At 35.9% G+C, this 26,660-nt stretch overlaps 1 protein-coding gene across 1 annotated transcript in view; it reads left to right on the forward strand.

Annotated features, from left to right (window-relative positions):
- Positions 1-26,660, forward strand: part of Zir (dedicator of cytokinesis) — a 667,641-nt gene that overhangs the window by 308,255 nt on the left and 332,726 nt on the right. Inside the window, exons 24-25 of the mRNA XM_090407837.1 lie at positions 15,386-15,567; positions 20,977-21,104. Coding sequence (XP_090263963.1) covers positions 15,386-15,567; positions 20,977-21,104 — 310 coding nt within the window. The remainder of the gene's footprint in view (positions 1-15,385; positions 15,568-20,976; positions 21,105-26,660) is intronic.

Raw genomic sequence — 26,660 nt, forward strand, 5'->3', positions numbered from 1 at the left:
CACATAGGATACCATATGAGTATCCTAGATGGCCCTTTCATAATATACATTTCATAATTTCATGATGGAATTTTTCATTCCATCATGCAGGTGAGAAAAGGACAAGAAGTTGTCATTTTCTCACCTGCATGGTGGGAACTTGAATGCCTTTTACACAATATCCATAGAAGTTGTGTAAAAGGCATTCAAGAAAGGTGTGAGAGCTTGATTTTTCTATTACAAAACAGTGTTTGATTGGAATGGGTTGCATTTGGAGTTAGTAATTGCAGAATGAATCCAAGAAAAGGTATGACAGCTACTTGATGTGTAGCCTCCCTGACTCCCTGGAGGTCTATAGGCTCAACAAATACTCCTGCCCAATCACGTGGTAAGTAGATTTCAATAGCTTGTGAGTAGCTGCAGAATGGACAAAATAGAATATCTTATATTCTTTTTTTTTTAAAAATATAATAACATAATAAAATAAAAATAAAAAATATAATAAATATAATATAAATATAAAAAATAAATGAAATCTAATAATGATATCCAACCATGGTATACAACCACTAATCACTTTATAGCACTGCTATTAAATTATTATGAGATATCGTTAATAAAATGGGACAGTCTTGACAAGCAAGTATATTTGTGTATTTTTTGTATCAAGTAGGATTTCATAATTTGTCAAGCCCTCTCTCTCTCTCTCTCTCTCTCTCTCTATATATATATATATACAGGGTGTTCGGGATAAATTTGACATATTTATAATTAATTATATTTTTCCGTAAGTTACATGTATTAACACACACTTCTCTTCATTTAAAAGTTTGGACCCTTCTTCATTCATATGCAAGATGTCAGAAAGGATGGATAGCTGGAACCCACCTGAATCATGGAAGAGAATAACTTGTATCATGATGATTCGTGCCCTCCATCAAAATAAGGATATTACGACTGCTGCCCAATGCTCCCTGAATACAGTAAAAACAATCAGGCATGAACTAGAGACTTGCAATGGTGACTACGAGGATGTAGCAAGAAGAAAGATCGCTAGCAGACGATCTGATTGCGTTCGTACAGCAGAATTCCTCGCAAATCTGCAGGAACAGGTGTTGAAGAATCCTGGCATTGGAATTCGGGCTTTGTTCGTGGAGTTGCTAACTGTAGTCAAGCCCTGGATAACAAGGGTAGCCAATGGTAGGCCGTATGTATGGCAGCAGGATTCGGCCCCTTGCCACACCTCTGGGAAAAGTCAAAAATGGTTGTCTGAAAATTTCTACGACTTCACCAGTCCAAATGTTTGGCCTCCAAACTCCCCAGACCTTAACCCCATGGATTATTTTGTATGGGGCGCAGTTGAAAAAGACACCAATCGCACTTCCAGTAATACAAAAGCCCAGTTAATGGATAAAATTAAAACAGTTTTTGCGGCCCTTCCCAGGGAGACTGTAGCATCAGCTTGTTTGAGGTTCCGAAGCAGAATTGAAGCTGTGATCGATGCTAATGGTGGTTATTTTGAGTAAATCTTGTTGATAGTATTTTAATTAACTCTGCCTGTAATGTTTTTTGTCAATTCATTAAATTTAATAGATACAAAGAAGATTTTCTTTTTCCTTACGAAACTGTCAAATTTATCCCGAACACCCTGTATATATATATATATATGTTACTTACTTATTGTCCTCTTCTGTCGGGGACAAGTTGAGTCTTCCTTGTTTCCACAGCAACCTCCAGGAGTCTCGGTTTCTTATGTGGCTTTGTAATCTGGAGTTGACCTTTATTGATATTATCCATTTAGTTCTTGGTCTTTCTTTTTTCTTTTAATCTTGCATACAGAGCAAAGTTGGGTAGCCTTTTTGATGGCATTCTCTCGACATGTCCGTACCATCGAAGTTGTCTTCTTTTGATCTTTCTATTAATGAGTCTGTATGTTTTCAGTCTTGTCTTACAGTATAATTTGTTTTCTTTTCTGTTCATTTTGTTTTATTTATTTTTCTGAGACATTTCATCTCGAAAGCCTCTGGGTTCGATTCCCGTCGCCAAACTGAGTAACTTAAGGATCTTTCTCAGACATAGCCAGGTTAGCTGGTCTTGGGCTTGGACTGCAGGGTTTTTCTTCCCAGTTTATCTGGGGGTTTTCCTCCTGCAAGAAGGCAAACCAGCCCCGTGAACACATGCAGCTACAGACATAGGACACACCGGGAGGCATAAGGCTAGCCACCTTATCCTCGGGATGGGTACGGCTTAGAAGGGCTAAGATAGTTTCATAACGAACCACTAGGCCTAATATTAAGGAAAGAAGAAGATATATGAGTAATATGAGAACTCTAATCCAATCATATGGAATTCATCCCTCTGTCCAGGAAAGGCAGCTGGAGTAGATGATATTTGACCAGAAATGCTCAAGTGTGAAGGTGTAAAAGTCATACAGTGGCTGTACTGCATAGTACAGAAGGCCTGGACAAAGGGATGAATTCCATATGATTGGATTAGAGCTCTCATAGCACTCATATATCTTCTTCTTTCCTTAGTATTAGTATTAGAATACATATCCATACTTCAAGTATGGATATGTATTCCTGACTGTATGCTGCCTGTTGAGTGATTTTTACCATGTGCTATCACTGCTTGTTTCATTTAGCAATTTTTCGAAGTAATTATTCCATACTTCAAGGATATATTTTTTTCCAGTTTTCATATTACCTTTATCATCTCTAATTCCTTTTACAGCTATCTTTCTTCCATTTCTTATCTTCAACAACCTCCAGAATATTTTGCCACCTTCTTCATATTTATTTCCTATGTTCTTACCAAAGTCCTTCCATGACTTCTGTTTAGCTAGTTTTACACAGCGTTTAACTTTCTTACATTTGTCTCTGTATTCTCTAAAAGCACAGGCTGACTAATTTGCCAGGAACTTTTGATATTCTTTCTTCTTTTTCTTCACTGCTTCTTTAACTTCCTGTATCCACGATGGAGTTCTGATTTTTCTATTCTTGTAGACAACCGCACTACATGCCTCTCTGACTGAATTCAACATTGAGATATATGTTATAGTTTTAGAATTCTTGCTCCTATAGCAGTTTCAACAACCTAACATTTTCATTGTCTAACATAGAGAATTCTTTGTAATAATATTACAGTATAAACAGTGCCAAAAAAGGGGGAAAAAATGTTTATTAAACTCACTAATATTTTGTGAATTTAATAAACATTCTAACCAGGATTGTTAAATTCTGAATGAAACTGAAATTAAATCCATTTATGTTTCATTCAGATTTAACATGCAATAACATTCCCGGGGCCAATATTGGTATATTCAAAGAAATAAAGCTAATTGTAATTTATAAGCAACATTAGTAATTTGAGTAAAACTTGTCTATGCATCATGTTGTAAATAATTATTGTAAATTTTCTAATGTTTAAACTATGTGGATTTTGTGCAAATACTTGTGTATTGCCGGGAGAAAGATAATCGGATTAGATATTGATGGCCTGAAACTAAATATGTGCACCAAGTAGGACGTGCACGCAGGTTCCCTCTGTAAAGCACGCTAGGGGAGAGTGTGACACTAGGTGCTGGAAAAAGTAAGGTGTTGTTGGAAAAGGGAGAGAGCAGGATGATGTAGAGAGGAAACATCGGCGCGTGATTTAAAAAGTGTAGTGGCACTAGTTCATCACTTTTTTTTCTCTTTCCCCTGAATTGGAGTGGTCATTGAGATAGAGGTCGTTGGAGCATGCTAAAGTGTCTATGGCAAGTTCACCGGTCAATGAGTAGCCTGGCGGAGCAGAGTTCCCGATCATCACGAAGATCGATACTCCATGCCGAGCCAGTCGACCAGAGAGCAGTGAGCCAGACTTACCTTTTGGCAGAGATATGTCTAGTCCAAGTCCATCAGTTGAATAGTGCAGATGAAATCAATTAAGAGAAGGATCAAGAAAACGAAGTTCTGTCGAGATGTATGTGAAGGTCGAATAATTCCCCAGCCTTTGGTAATGTAGAATTTTGATCTGTTATATAACTGTGTTGAGGGGAACAACCTGTAATTGTAAAAAGGACTTTAGGTTTATAATGTTTCGATTAATGAAAGGACTTTAGAGATTATGCTAAAGGAAGTAGAGGAACTTTAAGTTTTGGATGGAGGAATTATGTGGAAACTCGCTGAGATAATTTTGTTATTGATAAATGAATGACCTTTAGCATTGTTATATGTAAAATGGATAATTGACAATCCCTTTGTCTTCAATCCATGTGCACTACTCTTAAGAAAGGTTAACGGTCCAGATTAAATATTGAGACTGCATAGGAATTAAAGTATATTTCCTACTTGAAATAATGTTTTAACTTTTTATGGGAGAATTAGAAATTTTAGTTGAGTATACGTATTCCCTAAAGTTAGTGCAATTCTATGTCAGAATTTGTTCATAAAGTGTAAATTGTCTGATTTTGTAATTAAATGTTTTTCCTTAGTATTAATTGATGACTTGCCTGATTTCCTTTCTATTGCACTGCTCATTAAGTTAGAACCAAGGCAGGAGGTAAAATACAAGGAAAGCTATGACTGTGAAATGAATTTTAGTTATTTGATGAATTTAGAATTTAACGAAAGTGCTTAAGAGATATTAGACAGTGTACTAAACTGAGTTCTTGTTCCTTGATTTTACATTATACATTATATATTTTACATTACATCTGAAAAGGAACTGGCACCAGTACTGAAACAAAGGGATTGCCGCTATCCAACGGCAATCCCTTTGTCTTCAATACATGTGCACTACTCTTAAGAAAGGTTAACGGCCCAGATTAAATATTGAGACTGCATAGGAATTAAAGTATATTAACTTGATGCATCGAGCAAAGAACTTTTATTAAAATTAGGTTAAGAAAATTATGTAAGTGACTAAGTCAGGATTAAGATCATAAACCACAACACGTAAGGAGAGAAAAGAAGAAATATTACAGTATCATCTGTGCATAATTATAACTGTGATAGATCATGAACCCAATTCCCCCCCCCTCCCTCCCTCATCCTATAGCAAGCAGCTCAAATATTTATCCATCTAATTTTTCTCCCTTACAGAAACTCATCTATTAAAAACCCTCTTAATAGAAAATCTAACTTTGGCAGATTCTGGCATCATGGTCACTTTTGATATTACTTCACTCTTCACTAACAGAGAACCTTAACCTCATTAAGGCCACATTTTCCTCTTGACATAATTGAATTACTCAGATTCACTGTATATGAAGGTTATTATTTGCCATGGAAAGGAAAAACATACAAACAGCTGAATAGAATTGCTGTGGCAATAGCAAAATTCTATATGGAACATTTTTAAAACCAAGCACTCAACACAGCCACACTTAAAACAGTATTTTTGCTGCACAATGTCAATGATGTATATGCTGTTTGGCTTTATGATCGAGACATATTAGATACATTTTTGGCGCATCTTAATAGCCAACACCCTTAAATTCTTATTATTATTACACCCTCCATGGAGTCGACAGGCTCATCGTGGGAGGGTCATTCAACTGACAACATATTTATCATGTAGAATCTTAAAATCCTTAACATTCCTTGAATTAAAATCACATTCTGGTAATGCGTTCCATTCGCTGACAATTCTCCATGTAAAAAAATCTGCTCCTTACCACACTTTTACACAACTTCCAGGAATGACCTCTAGTTCTTCCCATCTCACCTTCTACTCGTTTTATAATCCCCTCTCGATTGATCTGATAAAATCCTCTCACTAACTTAAATGTCTCTATCATATCACCTGTCTTCCACCTATCCACCAAACTGTACAATCCATATTTCTTCAACCTCTCTCTCCATATCCAGCATTCCAGAGTCCTGATATTGTCTTAGTCACTTGCTCTGGACCCTCTTCAATGTCGCCACATCATATTGAAAACCAGGTGACCATACCTGAGTACAATAGTCCAAGTGTAGTCTAACCAGTGTCTTATACAGTGGCACATCCACTTCCTTATCCTTACAGCCTTTGCATCACTAGTAATATGTCCTCTAAACTTCAGTCTACTATCAACCATCACTCCCAAATCTCTAATCTCATACACTTCCTGCAGTATGGTGCCATCGATATAGAACACAGCCTTATATTTTTGCACTCCAAATTGCAACACTTGTGCTTATTTATATTAAAACTACAACCCCTCTCTTTTGTCCAAGTGAAAAGTCTATTATTCAAATCTTCCTGAAGGGAATTAACATCAGGAGTGCTACTTATAATACTTCCTAACTTTGCATCATCAGCAAATAACTGAAGATCCCCAGTCAATCCACATGATATATTGTTTACAAACAAGTTAAACAGCAGTGGCCTAAGAACAGAACCCTGGGGCATGCCACTGGTTACCTTCCTTTTTTGAGTCACTGCTCCATCATACACAACCTGCTGGTATCGTTCAGAGAGCCAATCTCTCATCCCTGTATATTATTCTCCCTTGTCTAACACACCTGTCACCTTACCATAAAATGCAAATAAATTACTAAAACAGGACCTATCCTTTACAAATCCATGTTGACCATCATAAAGATTGCTATGTCCATCAACCCAATCCTGTGTTCTATTCCTTACCAATCTCTCCAACACCTAGACCACAACTACAGGTATAGTTGGAGACTTCTGTCTTAGAACAAAGCTTGTGGAGTGGTACTATTTTGCCTTCTTTCCACTCCTTAGGAACCCTACCTGCTGCAAGACTTTTGTTAAATAACCAAGTCAGGGGCATAGCCAACTCTTGTGCTCATTCCTTAAAAATACATGGTGATATATCATCCGTTCCAACAGCATTATTCACATCTAACCCAACCAATATCTGTTTCACCTCTGTTTCTTTCATTTCCAATTCTCCTAATACTTGCCTCCTTTCTCATATTGCACCACATCATTTACATCAGTATGATATGTGCTGATATAGTGCTCATTCAATAATTCCACTATATCCTTTGCAGCTGTTAGTCTGCTGCCATGACTATCCACTAATGTTAATCTGTTATAATTATTCTTCCTCTTGCTTGCCATTTTGCAGAAAAATTCCCTTGTGTTAACTTTGGCCTGACCAGCCAATTTCCTCTCATACTGGACCTTTTCTTTCTTTACCATGCTCGTCACCTTTCTAGCCTGCTTTATGCTCTTCATTGGTCCAATTACCACCAATTGCCTTGTACCTCCTCCATAACATTTTCTTTTCCAGCAAAGCTTGCTTGATTTCACTGTTCATCCATTTCACTCCTGCTCTATTTACTCACTTAACCCTTGGTATGCAGTCATACATTGCTTTTGTCAGATACTGCCTTTTGAGTTTCCATGCATTACCCAACATACTGATGCTAACTGACTACAGAGCTTCCTATAATCACCTGCTTTATACTTCCACATGTATCCATTTTTGGCAGTAACATTTTCTTGTTTCATCACTTCCCAAACAAGTACCTCATGATCACTCCCGCCAACTGGCAGCAGTGTCAACTCATTATCAACTACATCTTGTGAAGTTATCACCAAATCCAAAACATTAAAGCCTTTAGTTGCTTCAATTTCATGCTGCTTAAGATACTTATCTCTCAGAAATTCCATAAACTCACACTCCTTGTTCCAATAGACTATCTCCTCCTTCCAGTCTATATTACTGTAATTAAAGTCTCCCATCAGGATCACCTTCTTTTTACATGCCGAACTAATTTTCCTAAACATTTTGCAGTCGTTACTCTGCATTCTCTGGCCTATAACAGCAGCCTATCAGATATACTAACCTGTTTATTTTAACTTCACACCACACAAATTCAAAATTTGTGCATGCACTATCAACTTCCACACTTTGAGGACACATTTCCTCTGCAATCATTAACAGCACTCTCCCCCCCCCCCTCTTTTCACATTTCTATCCTGGAAAAGTATATATCCTTCTAATTCTATTCCTGACATCACTTCCTTCTCAGACAACCAAGATTTGCTTGTTCCAATTATTTTTGGCATACCTTCTCAATCAATGCAACAAACTCGGCTCTCTTGTTTCAAATGCTCCCTACGTTGTGTATAAACATAACAATCGCTGTGTGTTTGAGGCCATTCTACCAGCACTAACATTCTCTATTTTAGCTGCTATACCACACCTCTCTCTTCAGTCTAACCACTCCTGTTTCCCTGATCCTGACTCTGATTTCCATTCCTACTTGTCTCATCCTCACCTTTATGCATATCAAAAGTTCCTGGCAAATAAGTCAGCTTGTGCTGTTAGATATAATAAAGAAACAAATGTAAGAAAGCTAAACAATGTGTAAAACTAGCTAAACAAAAGTCATGGGAACCTTGATATCTGGTAAGAACATAGAAAATAAATATCAAGATGGTGGGAAGATATTCTGGAGGTTGTTGGAGAAGCTCAGAAATGGAGGAAAGAGTGCTGTGAAAGGAATTAGAGATGATAAAGGTTACATGAAAACTGGAGAAAAAGATATCCTTGAAGTATGGAGTAATTACTTCGAAAAAGTGCTAAATGAAACTAGCAGCGATAGCACAGTAGTAAAAAACACCCAACAGGCATGCAGTCAGGAATACATATCCATACTTGAAGTAGAAAAGGCCATCAAAGGCCTGAAATGTGGAAATGCAGCAGGAGTAGGTGATATTAGACCAGCAATGCTCAAGCATAGAAGTATAAAAATCTTACAGTGACTGCACTGCATAGTTCAGAAATCCTGGACAGAGCGATGAATTCCAAATGATTGGATTAGAGCTCTCATAGTACTCATATATAAAAAGGGAAATAAAACTGAATGTTAGAATTACAGAGTATTTCTCTATTGAGTGTTATTGGTCAGAAGCTTGTGAAGAACAAGCTGGATTCAGGCCAAATAGAGGCTGTCAGGATCAGATTTTCACTTTACAACAAATATTTGAGAAATCATGGGAATGAAACAAAAATCTATATTTAGATTTTGCAGATCTGGAAAAGACATGACAAGGTGTAAAGAGAAGTTATTCAAAACGCTACAGTTGTATGGTGTCAGTGGGGTATTATATCAAGTAATTCTTAGTCTTTATTTGAGTTGTAAGTCAGCAGTTAGAATTGAAGGAAGTACAGGAAGATGGTTTAATGTTAAATCTAGTGTCAGACAAGGATGTACATGATCCCCTCTGTTATTCATTATCTATATGGATCACATTATGAGGGAAAGCCGTATTAAACCTGATATCAAAATTGGAGATGTTAATCTCAACTCTTTGCATTATGCAGATGATGTTATACTTCTAAATAAATCTGCTACAAGTCTGCAAGATTCCCTGACTAAATTGAATAACTGTTGTAATAGATATAGTATGAAAGTCAGCAATAACAAGACAAAGACAATGAAAATAGTCAGAAGCATTGAAAATGTCAACTGCATTGTGAATGGAGAACCTATAGAACAAGTAAAACATTTCAGCTACTTAGACATGATTTTTAGTGAAGATGCTAAATTAAATATGTAAATAGACTACAGAATCAACAAATCTGGTATGGTAGGAAGTTGACTAAATAAATGTAGATGGAATAAGAGATAAATTAGTCAAAACACTAAATTAGCTGTATACAAGACACTGTTCAAACCAATTTTAACTTATGGATCTGAGAGCTGGGTTAGACGTTAAACACTTGACCAAATTAAAGACCGCAGATATGAGAGTACTGAGAAAGATTAGGGGGAGTGAATAGATGGCATCAATGGCAATATCATATTAAAAATGATGATATTTGGAAAGAACTTGACATTTTTTTTTTTTAAATAACGAAACCTGTGGTGCGATCATAATTAAAAGAAACGCACGTATTAACCACAGTGAAAAGTATTTAATTGTAAATATTTCATCCTTAGTATCTTAGGACATCATCAGTACAGTAGTTTAAAACAATAATAGGAATAACATACAGTTAGGGCGCATGATTACAATAGAATCTCATTAAACGTGCGAAACTTTGGTTAAGATATGTCGATGATGTATTTGCAGTCTGGGATCATCCCGAACGTGAGTTACAACTGTTTCTAGATAAAATTAACCTTCTTCATCATCGCATCAACTTTACATTAGAAAAAGAATCTCCGCAGGGTATCTCCTTTTTGGATTTACACATCCAAAGAAAAGAAGACGGTTCCATCGTCACTTCTGTCTTTCGCAAGCCTACATTCTCAGGTCGCTACATTCACAATTCTTCCGCTCATCATCCATCTCAGAAATCTGGCATTATTAAATCACTAGTTTCCAGAGCTAACAAATTCTGCTCCTCTCAAGAATCTTTAAACCAGGAATTAGAAGTAATCAAAAATACAGCCATCCTAAATGGATATAATCCGAAAACAACTCAAAAAATCATCAATCACTTCTTTACACATCAAACCAGACAGGTTGAAGTCCATAGGATTCCCATACCGTACGTCAAAGGCATCTCCGAACGTTTTTCTAAAATTATGAAGAAATACAATTTTGCCACTACTCACAAATCTATCAACCAAATTTACAACTTGTTACCTTCTCCTAAGGACAAACTCTCACCTTTGATGTTGCCTGGCATTTATAAAATTCCATGCTCATGCAAATTGTCTTACTTTGAACAGAGAGTTAGGTCTGTTCAGAAACGCATCTCGGAACATCAAGACCACATTCGTCTTTTTAAACCACAGAAATCTGGCCTCTCTCAATACGGAATTGAAAATCCAAACCATAGGATCCATTGGGAAAAGTCTAAACTTTTACATAGATCTTTATATAAACATGAACGTTTATACAAAGAAAGTTCTGAAGCCCTACTACACAGACCAAACTTAAACCGCAATGACGTTCTTACTATTCCAAAAGTATGGGAAATTGTCATACAAAATTGTGTTGAATAAGTTTTTTTATTTTTTATTTTTTATTTATTTATTTCTTTTTTTTTGTAACACGTTACACATGTTTAATGAGATTCTATTGTAATCATGCACCCTAACTGTATGTTATTTCTATTATTTTAAAAGTTTATTTTTCACTTGGTTAGACTATAATAAATTTAGTTTAATCCTTTATCCAAGTGTGTGCAAACAAAGTTTGCACCTGAAAGTATCTTCAGGACTGGGGTCAAGTGGTACAACACCAGGCAACTCCTTGCAAAGGTGGAGCAAGCTACCAACACTCCTATCTCAGTATCTCCCATAATGCAAAACACATCTCCTTGCAGATATGTATAATGTTATGCATTAAGGGAAGGGCCACTACCTAGACTAGTTTCGATCTTTATTGAGGTCTCTTCAGTGGGAGACAGGCCCAAATGGAGATACCAAGGCAGAAGCATTAGCAAGGTCATCTCCTCCTATAGGAGCTGCCAAACGGTGTGTGCCACCTTTTTATTAAATTACTCTGGATAAAGGATTAAACTAAATTTATTATATTCCTATTATTGTTTTAAACTACTGTACTGATGATGTCCTAAGATACTTAGGATGAAATATTTACAATTAAATAATTTTCACTTTGGTTAATACGTGTGTTTCTTTTAATTTTGACATTGTTAGCATCCAGGAATGTGTTAGCAGAGCTAATCTCAGGTGGTAAGGTCACTTAAACAGAATGGGAGAGGAAAGACTGGCAAAACAATTGTTCTCTGTCAGATTGGCAGGAAAAAGACCCATAGGAAGACCAAGATATAGGTGGATTGATATGCTAAATAGTGCCTTAGAAAATAGAAATATAAGATCTGATGATATTGGAGTCTTGACATGCAACCGATTGATTTGGAGGAAAATTGTGGATAGGAAGTTAGTAATGATGTAAATTTTTCATGTAGTGCTATCATATCCTGTACACCCCTTGAGGGTATATGTCTGGAATTTGATGATGATGAGTCACTGATGTCTCAGTGACTCATCATCATCATTAGGGAAACATTATGAAAATTGCAAAAACACACAAATTTTAACATACATTAAGTGGTACTTTAGACTGAAAGCCTAAAGTACTATGAGAGGCACCCTCTATGTAGACTGTTGGCTAGTCTTAGCTGTGTTGGATGAACGTCCTAAGAATTAGAGTTTCCCAAATGTTGGGAAGTTTAATGCATTCATATTTATTAAGATTAGGCAGGGTTTTTTTTTTTTTAAATTGTGAATCTAAAACAAAGTCTTTCAAGTTTGTATTTTTTGTGGTGAAGCATAGTAGTTTTTTTTTTCATTTGATCTGTGCAAAGTACCCAAGGCATGATCAGCAAGCCCTGATTGAATATACTTATGGTGACAGATGTATTTTTTATGTTCTTGTAAACAGATGTTATCAGATCTCCTAGTTGGACCATAATAAGATAAGTTGCAGGAATAAGCAACTTTGTAAACACCTGGAACTGATAGAGGAGAAAGAAGATCCTTGGTAGAGTGAACGAGGATAGCGAACTTTAGATAATGTTTGAATGCCATGCAAAGATCTTACTCTTTTGGGTCTGGCTGTTTTTTCTGAGGTGTCCTGAATATAAGGAACAATGAGAGCATTACTATAGTCAAAGAACAGTTAATTTTGTTTACCTTTTTGGCATGGTGGCCATTGGACAGAAATGTTTGAGATTGGAGGCTCTATTAACAAGGATTTTGATAAGACCATATTGTTGAGGGGAAGGAGTAGATGGGAAAGTTTGTGTGTGTACCAACCTGTGTGAATGGATTTTCCTGAGAAAGAATGAGTACTTTTGGAAACATGTAATTAGACTATCTAGAAAGGCCGGTAAACTGGATTTTGGCATGCTGTCTGTTCAGATGTAGGAGGAAGGTGTCTAACGTGTCTGAGCCATGTGGCCAAATAGAGAACACATCAATGTATTTTAATCAGATAAGCTATTCATGATAACCATATTGTCTAAAAGATAATTTTGGATTAAAGATTTGAAATTATGTAATTTTTCATATAGGAAGAAGAATTGCCTGCGAGTGGTGTTAAGGATTTAGCTGTTTGGCTAACTTAAAAGAGGTAGAGTCATTAGCATCTGCTATTGGATGGAGAAGGTTATTGGGTTTATATGAATTTTTGACAATCCATGTACAACCAAACAGTTTGAGATTTTAACTGTTTTAGGGGGACAAGATGTGAAATTTTAAGAAGCCTTTTTAATGTTTTCTTTTCAGAATTAGTGGGATCATAATCTAGTGGTTTATAAGTAACATGGTCTCTGAGCAAGGCATTCATCTTCTGATGATATTTATCAATAGAATTACCCTTGTCAGCTCTAGTGATTATTATGCTACTGTATTTGCATAATTTACGAGAGAGAGAGAAAGAGAGAGGGAGAGAGGAGTTGGCTGTTAGAGAGATTTCTTCTAGAAGGTGAAGATTGATAAAGGATATTTACTATGTCAATCCTGATATTATTGGCAATGAAAAGAGGCAAGTTGCAAATACCACGTTGTATGTGCAGCATGAAATCTAAAGATGAAAGCTGACATTGTTCTACTGCAAAGTTATGACCAACGCTAATGATGCTAATGGCTGTTTCATCAAGCCTTTTAATAAATGGCTGACTCTGCAGCTGAGAAAAAAAAACTTCACAGATTGTTATATTTCTTAATTTTTAGAAATTCTTTATGGGCCGATTTATCTAATATATTAGAGGGAACTATCCAAAGTTCAGGATCAAGGATCGATGACAGTTCTGCTTGGAGAGAGTTAATCATGGTGTCGATAACAGATAGAATAAAACATATGTTGAAAAGCAAAGCACACCTGCTTTGCTTTTCAACACAGAAAAGCAAAGCAGGTGTGCCTGTAATGACGAAGAACTTTAGAAGAGTGATATTTTACTGATCAGCCTAATATATCGTATGTCAGAATGATTCCACTGTCCCTTTTCAAGAAGCTGTTGCAAGTTGTAGTAAATCTTTCATCTAAAAGACTTGATGAAATAGCTGTTAGCATCTTTGTTCCTACAACTTGTTATTATTATTATTATTATTATTATTATTTTGGTAACCATCATGGAGCCAATAGATTCATTGTGGGAGACCCACTCAACTAGCAACATGTTTATCATAATGTATTTACAATGCACTCCACTCACCAACAAACAACTCTCCACATAAAAATACCTTCTTCTCACACCCTTCTTCACCAAATCTTTATACAACTTCCATGGATGGCTTCTTGTTCTTCCCATCTTAATATCCACTCTTGTTATAATTCCTTCTATATTAATCTGATAGAATCACCTAACTTGAAAGTTTTCATCATATCTCCTCTTATCCACCAACCTCTGTAATTCACATTCCTTCAAAGGCTTTTCATAACCAACACTCCAGAGTCCTAATATCTCTTTGATCATTCATCTTTGGATCCTCTCTAGTGTTTCTACATAACAACATAAACTAGGTGACCAACTCTGAGCACAATTGTCCATGTGTATATAAGACAGTGGTCTGACCAATGTCTTATATAAAGGCACTACCATCACCTTATCCCTATATATCAATGTAATTTTCATCATAGCAGCAATACAATGAGCAGTCTTTACAACACTTCTGATGTGCTCTTGGAACTTCAGTCCACTGTCTACCATCACTCCAAGATCCCAAATCTCATCCACTTCTTGAAGTATAGCTCCACTAATACAGTAGCATATAGCCTTATATCTCTGTATCCAAAAATGTAACACCTTGCATATATTAATATTAATATTAAAACTGTAACCTCACACATTTGTCATTATTGTATTCAGTCTGCTAACATCTGCCTAGAAGAACATTAAAAAAATATATCAGTTGCCATAATTATGGTCAGTCAGTGCTTGCTGAATCAGGAGGATAAGGCAATAGTTTCTAGTTATTCCATATATTTTATTTCTGAGTGTGAAATGATTTATGGTATCATATGCTGCAGAATAGGACGTTGCAAACAAAATCTCTAGGGCTTTCTCACTGGACCTGATAACTGAGTGGGGGACAACACAGTCCATGGAACATCTTCTTTCTTGCCCCTCCTTCTTCAGTCACCTTACACCAAAGAGGACCTTACATCTTGCACAGAAAGCAGTGGATTGCACAAGATACTGGAGCAATGTCTGACTATATTTATTGTATATTACTTGTATATAGTTTTCCATTCCCTTTATAATTTACCTATTTACCTATGAATATCGATTGTAATATATCCTAATTAGTTGTAAATAATGTTGTACCAATCATTTATTACTGTGCCATTTGTGTTTGGATATGAAATAAATAAATAAATTATTAATATAAATCCATATATAATATCTTTTATACAAATAACTTACTTTGCTGGAATGAAGCCTTTAAGCATTCTATTTCAGTAACATAAATATTTGTTACATCTTATATATCACTAACAAATAATTCCTGATTTATTTGTTTAAAAATTTTAGTAATCCTACTGTGCATGCAAAAGCTGTCAACACTGTGAGAAATTTACTGACTTGTCATGACTGGGATCCCCGGTATGCTGATCCAGAATACAAAGCTAGAGTTGCTAACTTGTATTTACCTTTAATTGGAATTGTGATTGATTCTCTTCCCCAGCTCTATGACTGGAATACTGAAAACAAAGGTAATACATTTATAAATAAAATGTCTTTTTATTTAATTTAATTTATTTATTTAACTTTTTTTTTTTTTTGACAGAAAGATAGAGAGAAAGAGATACTCATAATTACTAATATTTAGATGATTTTTTTCTTTCTCTTTGTCTCTAAGAATATGTTACAGATTTATAAGTTCTCAAAAAAAAAAAAAATCAGCTAACACCTTTTTATTCCCGTATAAGGGGAGTATGCGAGGCCATTTAGCCCTATCTAACTTTTGGAGACTGAGTGGGCAGTTCAATCTCCACTGGTATCAATTAGAGATAGATGGCCCAAGGCTATCACTAATTAAGCGGTACACAGTGAAGAGAGATGGCTCAAATGTGCTGCCATCTCGTGGTCCCTAACCCTAACACAATATATTTAATGTCTGAAATAATGTGGGTTCTATGGTCGATTTTCTTGAGTTTACAGGACGAAAAACCCACTTGCCCGTGCCAGAGATCGACTAACTCGGGAACTGGTCGAAAAAAGGCTTAGAAAAATTTCCTCTAGTCACCGACTAGACTCAAAACCAAGTCTTCCTTCGTACGGCCAAGTGCCGTGGTGTGCAAATGCCACATCCACTGAGCTACACAGATTTATAAGTTTAAAAATCAAAACTGTTTACACATACTACTAACTTTAACTCCACTAATTTTGTGTGTGTGTGTGTGTGTGTGTGTGTGTGTGTGTGTGTGTGTGTGTGTGTGTGTGTGTGTGTGTGTGTGTGTGTGTGTGTGTGAAAAAGTTTTTTACCTTGGGGATAATATATATTAAGGATACCAAGTAATTTTATAAACTTGGTTTTTTTACTGTTTCTCCCAAGTAAGCAAAACAGTTAAGCTTGCGCCTGAACATAGTTCAAGTCTAAAGGTAGTGCAACACCAGGGCAACTCGTTGTAAAGGAGGGTAAAGCTCCGATCACTATTCTTAGTATTTCCCATAATGTAAAACACATCTCATTAAGAGATGTATACTGTTATACAATTCTCATAGACAGGCTTATACGTTGGTTATGCATTTCTAAATAACTTAGGGAATTGAAACATGAAACAACGTAGATCCGAATATAAATTAAATTATATTTTAATAGATATTTCCGATATTTCGGCAATGTCACATTGCCATTTTCTAAAGGAACTTGCAAAAAGGCAGGTGCACACAAGGCAATAACAATACAGTAACTGAGAATGAAGATTTGAAGCTATCGTTCTCCTAGAAGTCCTGATGGTGCCCTCTGGAGGGCTAAGTAGGCGTTCTTGGCCGTTGGGCTGAAGGTCTGCTGATGTATGCTTCCCAAATTTGGGGCAGTCGCATACAACTAAATTTGTTGAGGTTTGGAGAGTTTCTTAGGGCAGAGGCTGATTCCATAAATAATCTTTCGAATTTATATTTGCTCCGGTGTAATACCAAAGACCAACCACTTCCCCTAGACCTACCTGGTGTATACCAGGTCCCTTGCAGTTGTAAACTGTCGTACTCTGGCCAAACAGGCAGGACAGCGAATATCAGAATTTCTGAACACAAGGACTACATCCGGTTTTACAAGTATAGCCATTCTGGTCTTGCAGACCATGCTCTGGATACTCACCACAGAATACGGTGGAAGAAAACAACAATAATACACCGGAGCAAATATAAATTCGAAAGATTATTTATGGAATCAGCCTCTGCCCTAAGAAACTCTCCAAACCTCAACAAATTTGGTTGTATGCGACTGCCCCAAATTTGGGAGGCATACATCAGCAGACCTTCAGCCCAACGGCCAAGAACGCCTACTTAGCCCTCCAGAGGGCACCATCAGGACTTCTAGGAGAACGATAGCTTCAAATCTTCATTCTCAGTTACTGTATTGTTATTGCCTTGTGTGCACCTGCCTTTTTGTAAGTTCCTTTAGAAAATGGCAATGTGACATTGCCGAAATATCGGAAATATCTATTAAAATATAATTTAATTTATATTCGGATCTACGTTGTTTCAATTCCCTAAGTTATTTAGAAAAACTGTTATACAATATGGGTGGGGGTCACTACCCAGACCGGTTTCAACCTGTTGGGTCTAGCTCCTCACTGAGGAGACCTCAATTACAGACTGGTCTGGGTAGTGACCTCCCCCATCCATAATGTATAACAGTATACATCTCTTAGTGAGATGTGTTTTACATTATGGGGAAATACTAAGAATAGTGATCGGAGCTTTACTCATCTTTACAACGAGTTGCCCTGATGTTGCACTACTAGTAATAGTACTAGATGATAAGGTTAAGATTACGTTATTGATAATTTCCTGTCAGCAGCTTCCTCCTAATTAGTTATCTGCTAGCACTCCAGTATCCTTAGATATTACATTAACTATGCTAAGAAATTATATTCTTGTTTAACCCTGTCCTCAAGTGTGAGCAAACAAAGTTTGCATGTAAAGTTTTCTTCACAACTAGGTTACTTGTATATAGAGGTTAATGACTTCGCATTAAGTGCTTTAGTATCCCATAATGCAAAGCACACATCCTTTTAGGTATGTATAATGCTATGCATTATGGGAAGGCCCTCTACCCAGACCAGTTTCCATCTTTATTGAGGTCTCATCAGTTTGGACCTAGATGCCAACAGATACCAAGGTTGAAGTAATAAGACATCACATATGTCAGGAATTATATTTCATTCTACTAAAACACTTCTAGCTACATCAGCCAATAGATCTTGGTCTTCTCATGAGTCTTTTTCCTGTCATCCTTTCATCTACATGTTTTGCTAACTTGTTCTCTCCCATTCCATTCGAGTGGCCACACCACCCGAGATTGGCTCTTTTCACATGTTCCTAATGCTAACAATGCCAGGTTCCTTCCTAATATATTCATTTTGATATGATTCTGAAATCGATACTGTCTATTAATTTCCTAAATATTTGTCAGAATTGTCACTTCATATTTGTGATCTCTAGTCCTTGATTAACTACTTTATTTTTAACCTACCTCTCAAATTAAATTGGTGTGAACATTGGATGATTACAGCTGCTTTAGTGTTTTGACTAATTTCTCTCTTATACCATATAAATTTATTTAGACTCACCATCATACCATCTTTATTATGCCTACTTCCATATTTAGTTTGCTATCTTCACTCAAAATCATTCCTAAATAACTGAAATATTTTACTTTTCTGTAGGCTCTCCAGTCAGGATGAATCTGATGTTTGTCTCTACCTTGTTTTCATAGTCTTTGTCTGTTTTTATTGCTAATTTTGTTGCCAAACTTGTTACATCAATTATTCAGCTTAGTCCTGGATTTATTTAGTAGTGTAACATCATGTACATAAACTAAAAAGCTGAGATTAATATCTCCAGTTTTGATGGATTTAATGCTACTTTGCTTCATAATTTGATCATCCATATAGATGATGAATAAGTATAGCAATAGGTTCTCCCTTGTCTTACATCTGATTTTACATCAGTTATCTTCCTGTACCTCTTTCACTTGTAACTGTTGATCGAAAATATAGACTATGTATTGCTCAGTAGTATATTGTCCCATATATACCACATGACTGTATTGTTTTGAATAACTTTTCTTTTCATATCTTGTGATATGCATTTTCCAAATCTAATACATATCCTGTTGTATTTCTGACAACCCTCTTTTTGACCTGAATCCAACTTTCTCCAAGTTTCTCTTCCACTTCTCAAGTATTTTTGCATAATTTATTTATTTAGCATTTAGTACATGCAGTACAATACAGAATTAAAAACATATTATTATTATGTGACTCCTCCAAAAGAGTCCAATGACTAATTGCAAAAGGGCACTGTATTCAAGTCTGCTAACCATCTCCCCTACTACTTAATTCTCCTACTACACACAACTACCATCAAAGTCATCTATCGCCCATCACTATCACCAACAGTATTTTTTTTTGTCTGTAAGTCGCATGTTCTGAAGGCCAATTTGCCTGTATGCAGTGAAAAACCCGAGTTTCTGGGAGAAAAACCCTGCTGCTCTGCATGAGTTCAGCTAACTCACCTTCAAATGACAAATCCCATATAAAGATTCCTCTCATAATAACAAGAATCACACTCAGGCCTTTTTCAGTAGAAGGGTATAATATACTATTCTTCTAATTACACTTTATATAAACATGGATACAATATAAAAACTATAATTGTAGTTTTTATATTTTTTATTATTGTCTTTTATATTAGGCAGGCTGCATTCTGTGGTAATGTGAAGAATTGTGGCGTGTACAAATCTTATATGGAATCTTATAAGGAAATTCTGCAGTAATTCTCCATTCAGTTTTTAGTTCCTTTATTATCTCCAGCTATCTATCTGCATTTCTGGATTTTGATAGTTTTTTTCCACTTCAATATTAATATGCACTCCTGACTGCATTCCCCCTTGAATACTTTCTACCACTATTTTGTCATTGCTTGTGTCATTTAACAATTTTTTAAAGTAATTATTCTAGACATCTAGAATATCTCTAGTTTTCATGCCATCACTTTATCATCTTTAATTCATTTTATGGTGCTCTTTCCTGTATTTTTATTATTTTTTTTCAATTGCCTCCAGATTATTCTGCTGTGTTCTTTATATTTTTCTCTGTATTTTTTCATATGACATTATGATTTGATTGTTAGAAACCTTCATTTGTGTGTGGGGGAGGTAGGGTGTGTGTGTGTGTGTGTGTGTGTTGTACTATTATACCATTGCTATGACATAACCAGGAAAAAAAATTTGGAAATCCTTGGAAAAATGGCATTGGATCCTAGACATGTAAATATAAACCCAGGTATGAACTTGTCTGAATACATCATAGCCATCATTACCAAACACATGCAGCTAATGCATAAACAAGCACAATATACTGAACAATACAACATACAATTAGAAAAAAACATTAGTCTCAGTAAGTTTTAAAAGAGGTAAACCGTGAGTAGACATATCGGTACACAATAAATAACGGAAAAAACTCACGTAGAAAGATTATTTATTAGTATAATTTTCGGCAAAAATTATACTAATAAATGATCTTTCTACGTGAGTTTTTTCCGTTATTTATTGTGTACCAACATTAGTCTCTTCTATAACTACATAGTGGTTGTCACCTTTGTTAGCCTTTACTGTTCGTCTACTAGTTTGTATGTTTACACCTGAAGAAATACTATGTAAATGGGATGAAATGTTGTGTTGTTAATTAAAATAATTGTTACCATCTTATTACAGTTTTCTGCCTTATAAACTCTTGCATATTCGCGACCTGGCAAAGTACATGTCTTTATTTATATGTTTTTTATTTATTATGTCTTTTATATGTTTTTATTTACTTATTATTATTATTATTTTGACAGTCATTTTTCAATTAAAAAAAATCATGTCTTATGCCATTTCTTAATATTAGGAAGGCTTATATCTGGTGTGGAAGATGCTTTTGATCATCCTTCTCTTCACAAGTCTGTGGCATTGGCAATTTCAGGTCCAAGTGTAAAGAATTCTCTGAATGTTGATTGCTATGATCCTTATCATCAGGTGGCTATACAATTATTTTTTTCTTCCCTTATTGCTTGGTATATGCATGTCAGTTTCTGCTGCATTTTTAGCTAGCTATTGGATAAAACCTATATATAATATAGAATTATTAATTTTTTTCATTATGTGCATTTGAAGTCAGTAATGAATTCAAGCTAATCAACAGAGTTGCTGCTCTTCTCACTCTCCATATTCCTGTGTGACAAACCTTCAATTCATCAATGTCCCTGAAATTTTTGATTTATCTGGATTTGTCATTTAAACTCTCAAATTATTGCATTTGAAAGTTATAGTGGCAAATTTAAGTTTTGCCCAATGTATTATTCCATATAACCCTGGTCTAGTGAGAGAAAAGCAAAAAATTATGATCTATGTGATATTTTATAGATTAAATTTATTAAATATGTAAAAATATTTTTGTCGAAATATTTTATATATTCAGCCAAAAGAAATAGTACCCATAATATTTAATGCTATACACAAAGATCAAAAATTGAGATATTTTCAAGTTAAGTAACATGAGCTCTGTCTAAAATGAATGCAATATATTTTTGCCTGGATTCCAATTAAGATGTCAATGGAAAAAGAAGCATTGGATTTTTTTTTTTTTTTTTTCCAAATCATCAAGATCAAGAACAGGCTCTAACATGAAGCAAAGTAAAAGCTTACTTTTGTCAGAAATATATAAACAGCTTGAGTACTACCAATTTCCTTGCACTTTCTCACACTACACAGGCCAGTATCTTATTGGAACACATGTCGAATTTCACATTTAGCTTTAGTAAGTACCTCCATTTCATAACTACCTTCATTTCATGTACTTCTTTTCTCACATCAGTCCTGTTATGCACATCATTGCAATATCTTCCTAACCACTCAGCACCTCAACAGTTACTTATGCTTTTGTCATCTCTCTTCAGCATTCATTAAATTATCTTTCCATAACTATTTTTCTTTTTACTTATTACATACTAAAATAATTATGTGGGATTTCCTTTGGTCAGCTACTTTCGTCTCATAATCTGACTTGCCATGCTTACTGTACTGTACTTTGTACACTGTGGCACTGCTTCATCTCAGTAGTTCCACATATATCCCTTTTGAATTGGATATTCCACATGTTTAGCTACCTCTCAGGTGGAGGTGCATAATCACTCTCTCTGAGTTGCAAGCAAAGGTAACTGCTTTAATTATGAGCAAATCTCCTGATGCATCACTAGATTCAGATCTCTCAAATTCTAGTTCCCTTCATCACAGGCTGTTTTCTCTTGTGATGATCTCTTGGTAGGTGAATAAATTTCATTTCCTACTTGCTTTTCATCCTTTCCTCTTTCCTAGAAAGAGTACCTCATAATAATTACTTAGTCTACACTCATGTGCTACTCTGCCAGTGCATGGCATTTACATTTTACTTTGCACCTCCTGGCATATAGCAACAGCAGCAGCTGTCTATACATTTTCTCCTGTTGACTTCTGTCTCATACCAGACAGCCTCATATTGCATCTAACAACCTTCCTGCCTTCTTGCTGAACTTCCACTCTTGGTGGTTGTAGTTTTCTGCTGCATCCTCCCTGAAAATATATATTTTACTCTCTCTCTCTCTCTCTGTAACTATATTTTTCAACTCTACTAACTAAATTTAATTACTGTAATTTTTAGCAGTCATATTAACCAGTGTAATCTCTACCCTCTATTCCTGATTTTTTTTTTTTTTTATGTGGTTCCCACTCATAAAAGGTTATTAGTAAGCCTATAGTACATTTTTATCTTGGGTAGACTAAGAATTTTTTTTTTCATTTTTATCATTTTTTATATATCATTTTTGTATTTTTATTATTTATTTTTACATAATCCGGAAACCCTGCCCTAGAAACCAAACATGGAACTTCTTCAAGCCTTCGATAAGTCTCATACTAGGCAATGAAATTCATCTCCCACCTAAAGGCAATCACAAACGTCCATGTTCACAGTGGGATTAAAACCATCACGTTTGGTTGGAGAGTATGTATATGTACTTAGCACATGAATTGCACTATCTCTTATGTCCATAAAATCCAAGAGATAATTCAATTCATGCCCTGTTAAGATTTGAAACTTGAGCACAGTTGACCACCCCATTAGAATTAGCACACTTAACTGTCCCATTAAGATCTGAAACTTGAGGAGGTAGATTCTTGGCCATTCTCATATTCATTTGCCTCAAAAGTGCCTGTATATTTTCATATGTTTCCCCTAACATTTCCCCATATTTTCTCTGATTCTTCACATCATCATCTCTCGCTCTCTCTCTCTCACACTTTCTTTCTTGAGTTCTACTATTTGAAACACCTTCTCTGATCAAATAATAATCCTAACTGGAATATCGGTGGCCTTCATTTTACTCAGAATCCCTGATCACTATCCAACCTAAAAGAGTGAAAATAAATAAATATGCATATCGCAAATGCCTGAAAACCGAAACTGCACTTCATGCTCAGCCTCCACTGCTTCAGCACAGAACATTACCTAACTCAGCCAGCTTGACAGTGCCCTTTGTGTGGAGAGACACCTAGATTCAAATCCCATCTTGGATTCAAAGATGCTTTTTATACTGCAGGTCAGTTAGAACACACACACACAAGTTGTTTTCATGATTCAAAACAACCCAAACTTTCAACAGCTACAAAAAATAAATAAATAAATAAAATAAATAGAATAAAATAATAATAATTATTATTATTATCATGTAATCGTAATGGGAGACTTTAATTATCCAAATATTGATTGGATAGCAGTAGAATCTCATAAGAAGAATGAAAATGCATTTATTGAGCTGTTGCGGGACAACTTCCTCAAGCAGCATGTGACAGAAGAAACTCGAGGTCAAAGAGTGTTAGATTTGATTATAGTGTCAGAGGGCATTTCAGTCAAAGATGTAACTATTCTGCCTCCAGTTGGTGACAGTGATCATGCAGTATTCACTTGGGAAGTGACTAAGTTTATTCAGAAAAGGTTACATGCTGAACTACAAAGCAGGAAATTATGACCAACTGAGGAGTATACTGAGTTCAGTGAAATGGGATTGGTTGCTGGATGGAAAGAATATCGACAGTGAATGGGAATCATTTAAACAATACTTAAATGATGGGATATCAGAATGTGCCCCAAGATTTCGAAGAATAAATAGAGTAGGAGTCAAATGGATGTGTTATCTTATTAAGCAAGAGATTCGTAAGAAAAGGATGAAGTGGAAGGAATACCGTTTGCATAAGAATGATGTCTGTTATGAACGTTATAAGCAGCAGGCTAGAATAGTGACAACTGTTGTTCGGAAAGCAAAGTCTGATTATGAAAAGAAACTGGCTCTGCATGCTAAAGACAACCCACAAGAATTCTATCAATATGCTGCAAGTAAAAGAAAGAATAACTCTTTTAAATCCAGATGGCATGAGGGTTATAAATGCAGAAGAGGTTGTTCAGTTAATGAGTGCCCATTTCGTTAAAAGCTATCAACCTGGTGAGCGCAACATTGAGCTCACTCTTACTTCTTCACTAGATGAAGAAACGCAGGTGTGTGAGGCAGAGGTATATTGCACAAACTGAATAAGAATTCTGCAATAGGGACTGATGGAATATTAGCACGTGTGCTAAAATAGTGTTCAGCTGAACTGGCCATTCCTTTGACCAGGATGTTTAATATGAGTCTCAGAACAGGGAAGATTCTGCAGGAAAGGAAGGAATGTATGGTAATTCCATTGCACAAGGGTGGTGCAAAGACCGATGTATCCAACTATCGACCAATTAGTATCTCAGGAGTGGTGGTGAAGATTTTGGAAAACTTGGTTATGGCCCGCATTCAGAAATGGGTTTACAGTGAATCTCTACTTTACAATGAACAACATGGGTTTACTAAGATAAGGTCATGTTTTAGCAACTTCACATTCGATAACAATGTTACCATTGAACTAGACAAGGGGAATGGATACACCATGATATTTTTGGATTATGCTAAGGCTTTTGACAGAATACAACATGGCAGACTACTGCATAAATTGGAGAAAATGGATTTGGGTTATACAATATTAGCATGGATAAGAGGATGACTGACTGATAGATATCAAAAAGTGGTATATGGGGGATCTGAGTCTGCAAGGTTTAAGGTAACAAGTGGTGTACCACAAGGATCAGTGCTTGGTCCACTGTTATTCAGTCTGTACATTAATGATATTGGGAAGGATTTGACAAACGACATACAGTTATTTGCTGATGATAGATAGGTAGGGTAATTGGGAATGCTACTGATATGCAGTCTTTGCAGAATGATTTAAATAGGCTGGAATTGTGGGCATGAGAAAATGGGTGTTAGTTCAATGTCAGTAAATGTGAAGTCATTCACTTTGGCATGATTAGATATCCAATGTCGTATTATATTGGTGGGATTAGGCTAGAATAAACTGATGAGGCTAGGGATCTTGGAGTGTTAGTAGATATGAAGTTGAAGTTTAGGGACCATGTGGAAAAGATTGCAAATACAACTCAAAAGATAATTGCAATGCTGAAATGAACGTTCACATGTAAAAATAAGGATGTTATTTTGCCTCTTTACAAGGCCTTGATAAGATCTCGCTTGGACTATTGTGCCAGGTCTGGTCTCCTGGTTTCCATTGTGATTCTGATATATTGGAGAGAGTACAAAGAAAAGTGTTAAAAATGATATCAGGATTGTGGAATACTGATTATGAAGACAGATTGAGAATTTGTAGACTGCAGAGACAACAAACAGGAGAAAGAGGGGGTGATATGATTAAGACTTACAAATTTCTGAAAGGGTCATACAGGATTTCAATTGATGGAATTTTTCAATTTATGGAGGGTGGGGAAAGGATGAGAAGGCATCCTTGGAAGCTGAGAATGAAGGCCACCAAGAAGTTTGTGAGGGCTAGATTTTTCTCTTAGAGGGTGGTGTGTGATTGGAATGGATTGCCATTGGATGTTGTGAGTGCAAGAAGTGTGAATGAATTCAAGAATTAGTATGTGGCTTCCCTTGATGAGTCTCTGACTCTCTGGAGGTCTCTCTTAATAATAATAATAATATTCCCACATGCCCCAAGGGCAGAGGTCTGACATATGTCAGTTTACAGGCCGAAGTTAACCCTGTGAAAATGGTCAGTCCTCAGCAGAGTGCCAGCAGCATCGAATGATTGGTTTCCTTCCAACTACTAACTGCTCTCAGACTTGCTTAACTTTTTGCGTGAGCCATTAGTAGCAGAGACTCTACCAATTGACCAACCTTTGCTGGCTAAGGGAATAATAATTAACAAATCTAAATCTGATTTTGAAAGGTCCAAATGCAGGAAACTCATCTTTTGTTCAAATCACAGTTGACTGTTCTGGTTTTTAGCAGCATTATTCTTCAGATTACCCGATCACTCCATGAGGGGATATCTGAGAAGGAACGGTGAAGTATCCCTGGACTCTGAAATTTCATTCACAATCATTTTCCTATTCATAAATTCTTCTCTCACTGACTGCAAATCATAACTCTAGCTTTGCTGATTAAAATACATTCTATTCCC

Source organism: Typopeltis vanoorti, chromosome 18 (genome assembly GCF_054136105.1).
Source record: "Typopeltis vanoorti isolate ZY-2024b chromosome 18, IOZ_Tvanoo_1.0, whole genome shotgun sequence".
Taxonomy (NCBI): Eukaryota; Metazoa; Arthropoda; class Arachnida; order Uropygi; family Thelyphonidae; genus Typopeltis; species Typopeltis vanoorti.